The 4,214-nt window shown below is 47.9% G+C and overlaps 1 protein-coding gene across 1 annotated transcript in view; it reads left to right on the top strand.

Annotated features, from left to right (window-relative positions):
- AIFM2 (apoptosis inducing factor mitochondria associated 2) overlaps window positions 1-2,740 on the top strand; it is a 17,567-nt gene extending 14,827 nt beyond the window's left edge. Inside the window, exons 6-8 of the mRNA XM_045291683.1 lie at window positions 20-172; window positions 1,582-1,782; window positions 1,989-2,740. Coding sequence (XP_045147618.1) covers window positions 20-172; window positions 1,582-1,782; window positions 1,989-2,140 — 506 coding nt within the window. The 3' untranslated portion in view covers window positions 2,141-2,740. The remainder of the gene's footprint in view (window positions 1-19; window positions 173-1,581; window positions 1,783-1,988) is intronic.
- Window positions 2,741-4,214: the final 1,474 nt, after the last annotated feature.

The raw sequence follows: 4,214 nt of genomic DNA, 5'->3' as shown, positions 1-4,214 counted from the left end.
CTCTCCTGCCCTGTGACAGGTGAGCGGGTGAGCAACCTGAAGGAGCTGCCTCTCAATGAGTACCGAGAGTACATCAAAGTGCAGACTGACAAAGGCACGGAGGTGGCCACCAACCTGGTGATCTGCTGCACTGGGATCCAGATCAACAGCTCTGCCTACCGCAGTGCATTTGGTAAGCAGGATCCTGGGGCGCCTGTTCCCTGGCTGCCTCTTCACTCTCCAGCAGGCCAGTCAGAGGGGAGGGTGCCCTCCCACAGGCCTCTCCCCAGGAACCCCCCCCCCCCTTCCCCTTTCATCCCAACCGGTCATCCGGTCTCTTCTGAGCGTCAACATTAGACCTTAATGTTGGTTAGAGTTGTCTAACTGGAGGCTTCATCCATGTAGGGACCCTGCAAATGGGTTCCCATGGTCCTTCATAGCCTTCTGAAAACCATTTCCTCCTTCAAATTTGGATTTTATTTTTTAAAATCCTTGGATCACACAGGTTGGTGTACTTCTTCCATGTGGACTTAGTTGATGCCTCACTTTGATGGCTGCTTGTTTGAAGACAAGCCTTTGATGTCCCCACATGCTGTTCTTTATGATAGCCGGCCACATCTGCCTTCTTGGCCACACTTGCTATAACACCCTTGTCTTCAGTGATCTCTCCCTGAGGGCAACATTTAGCAGGGCCATGCCATAAGAGCTAATGCTTCATAGGGTGGAGCTAGAATTAGGTGTGAATCCAAAATCCACTCACGTATCTATGGTTTATATATGTCTCTAGTTCACTCTAAAGGCCTCATTATCATTTTATGATAGAGAACATTATCAGTCCTCCCCCTGGACTTCAGGTAATTCTATTGATAGTGCCATTAATTTATCCAGTAGGATAGCATTAAACACGAAACAGTATCTCTTTTATTAAAGGCCTGCATTTATTTAACATTTTTGATCCACCTTCAAAAGGAAATTAATGATATTTTTAAAGAGTTGTGTGAAGGAGAAAGAGAGTTGTATGAATGCTATGCAATGACACGTGTGGAGGGTTTCTTTAGGCCGCAGGCCCCTTGGTGGCACAGCAGCTGCTAGCCAGTAGGAGCGAGACAGGGCCGTCTGCTTCTGTAAAAATTACAGTCTTGGAAGCCCTGTGGACCAGTCCTACTCTGTCCCGTAGGTCCCCGTGAGTGAGAGCTTTGACTTGATGGGAGCGGGTTTTGTCTTTGGGGACCAGGTCCCACACAGCTGGAAGCAGTAGCTCTGCTTCTCGGGATACGGCACAAGAGTCTGAGATGGGGACTGCAGGCAGGAAAAAAGGGGGAGGGCAGTGCCTCTTGAGCAGCGGTTCTCAACCTGTGGGTCGTGACCCCTTTGGGGGTGGAACGGCCCATTTACAGAGGTCGCTTGAGTCATAACAGTAGCAAAATTACAGTGATGATGTAGCAACAAAATAATGTTATGGTTTGGGGGTCACCACACATGAGGAACTGTATTAAAGGGTCGAGGCATTAGGGAGGTTGAGAACCACTGCTCTTGAGGGTCCTCTGGTGGCCACTTAAAACGGCAACCACGGTTCTTGGTCTTGTTCGTTTTGCCCGGCAGAGAGCAGACTGGCCAGCAACGGCGCTCTGAGAGTTAATGAGAACCTCCAGGTGGAAGGCTACAGCAACGTCTACGCCATCGGAGACTGTGCGGACGTGAAGGAGCCCAAGATGGCCTATCATGCCGGCCTGCATGCCAACATCGTCACCACCAACATCGTCAACTCCATGAAGCAGAGGCCCCTCAAGGCCTACAAACCTGGTAAGGGAAGCCCACGGGCTTCGGCGTGGCGAAGCTTTTCCATCTTTCAGATGACTGACCACTGGGACAGACTCTCAGAGCTGGTGACAGAGCCGCTGGTGCCAGACTGCCTCCCGGAGGGTCTCACACCGCAGGCCCCTGGCAGGACTTCAGGCCCAGGTATGTCAAGCAGGGTTTTAGTTTGGGCCCGTCTCTCCTCTCCGCAGGTGCGCTGACTTTCCTCCTGTCCATGGGAAGAAACGACGGCGTGGGCCAGATCAGTGGCTTCTACGTAGGTCGTCTCATGGTCCGACTGGCCAAGAGCCGGGACCTCTTTGTCTCCACGAGCTGGAAAACCATGAGGCAGTCTCCCCCCTGATGGGGGCCAGAGAGGGGCCGAGCTTCACCGCAGACGGTCAGTGGACGGCTGGACGGACAGCACCAGGCTGACCACTGTCAAACAGCAAGCTGTTTTCTGGAGTCAGATGCCTACAGTGGACTGACCAGAAACGCAACTGTGTAAAATCAACCTTAAAAATAGAGAGAGAGGAATTAAACAGACAGAAACTAACCAAAAATCACCCCCAAGAGGCTTTTTTCTGGGTTTGGCAAGATCTCCTGCATCTGTACTGGCTGAAGGAGTCTGCGGTCTTGAGGGACCTGCCAACCTTCTCCAGCCCTGGCTCCTCCTGGGGAGCGGGAGGGGGCATTCAGAGCTCTCTGGAAGGGAAAGGAGAGAGCTTGGTGGCTGGCATTCCCTTGGTAAAGGCAGGCAGGACAACATGCAGAGTGAGATTAGCCAAGGCAGGGGAGTTGGGGTAGAGCCAACTTGCACCTGTACTTCTCCCATCACATCAGAAGTGGGCACTCAAACCTCTTGTACCCCCTAAATGAAGTAGATGGTTAATAGAAGCCAAATATGTTTTAATTCCAAATTTATTTTTCAAACATTGATTTAAAATATTTGTTGAACACTTAATCAACCGTGCCACATCCATGGTTCCTGCTTTTTGGAAGTTACAGATTAGGAAGCTATTACCATTCAGTGAGATGTGAACTTGGCACACGTTGTTAGAGGCTGTCAAGTTGGTTCCAACCCATACTGCCTCTCTGCTCAACCGAATGCAGCACTGCCCTGTGCTCACACTTGTTCCTTTGCTTGAGCTCACTGTTGGAGTCATTGTGTCCATCCATTGTGTTGAAGGACTTCTCTTTTTTACTGCCCCACTACATTACTAAGCATGATGTCCTTCCCTAGGGATCAGTCTATCCTGACAAGATGTCTAAGATAGGTAAGACCAAGTTTTGCCATCCTTGCCTCTAAGGAGGGTGCTGCCTTTGTTTACCCTTGTGGCAGTCCATGAAACTTTCCATATTCGTCCCTAGCACCACCATGCATTGATTCCTCTTTGGTCTTTCTTATTCATTGTCCACATGCATGTGAGACGATGGAAAATACCATGACTTGGGGGTGTATGTTACTTAGTCCTCAAAGTAACATCCTTTCTTTTCAATATTATAAAGAGGTCTTGTGCAGCACATTTACCTAATGCAATGCGCCTGTTGATCTCTTAACTCCTGCTTCCATGAGCACTGATTGTGGATCCAAGCAAGGAGAAATCCTTGACAACTTCAGCGTTCCTCCATTTATCATGATGTTACCTATTGGTCTAGTTGTGAGGATTTTGGTTTTCTTTTGGTCGTAATCCACACTGAAGGCTGCAGTCCTCGGTCTTCATCAGCAAGAGCTTCAAGTCCTCCTCGCTTTCAGCAAGAAAGGCCGTGTCATCTGCATGTCACAGGTTGTTCTTAGTCTTCCTCCACTCCTGATGCCACATTCCTCTTTATATAAGCCAGCCTCTCTGATGATCTGCTCAGCAGACAGATTGAACAAGGATGATGAGAGGATATAAACCTGACATACACCTTTCCTTATTTTAAACTATGCAGTATCCTTTTGTTCTGTTCATACAACTTTCTCTTGATCAATGTACAAGTTCCATATGAGCCCAATGACATGGATGGTCTGTACAATTTTACTTGCACGTGATACAGTCTGAGCATTCTGTTGGTCACCTTTGGCATGGATACAAATATGGATCTCTTCCAGTCAGTTGGCCAAGTTGTTGTCTTCTGAAATTCCTGGCATAAATGAGTAAGTGCTTCCAGTGCTTCATCAGCTTGTTGAAACATTTAAATAGGTATTACAACAATTCCTGGAGACTTGTCTTTGGTGAATGCTTTCAGTGCAGGTTGGACTTTTTGACAATGAATACACCATTCCTTTTGATTATCTCCTTCCTGACAAAGTAAACTATGATTTTCTGATTAAAAATGGCCAATACCAGTCTATTTCAGCTCATTAACTAGGATACTAATTTTTATGCATTCCACTTAGTTTTTGATGACTTCTAATTTTCCTAGTCTCATACTTTGTAAGTCCCAAGTTCTGA

This window comes from Echinops telfairi, unplaced genomic scaffold, assembly GCF_000313985.2.
Source record: "Echinops telfairi isolate 266 unplaced genomic scaffold, ASM31398v2 ScPeMD7_70;HRSCAF=299, whole genome shotgun sequence".
Taxonomy (NCBI): domain Eukaryota; kingdom Metazoa; phylum Chordata; class Mammalia; order Afrosoricida; family Tenrecidae; genus Echinops; species Echinops telfairi.
The sequence above is the reverse complement of the archived record's forward strand: the minus strand, read 5'-3'. Positions and strand labels throughout refer to the sequence as shown.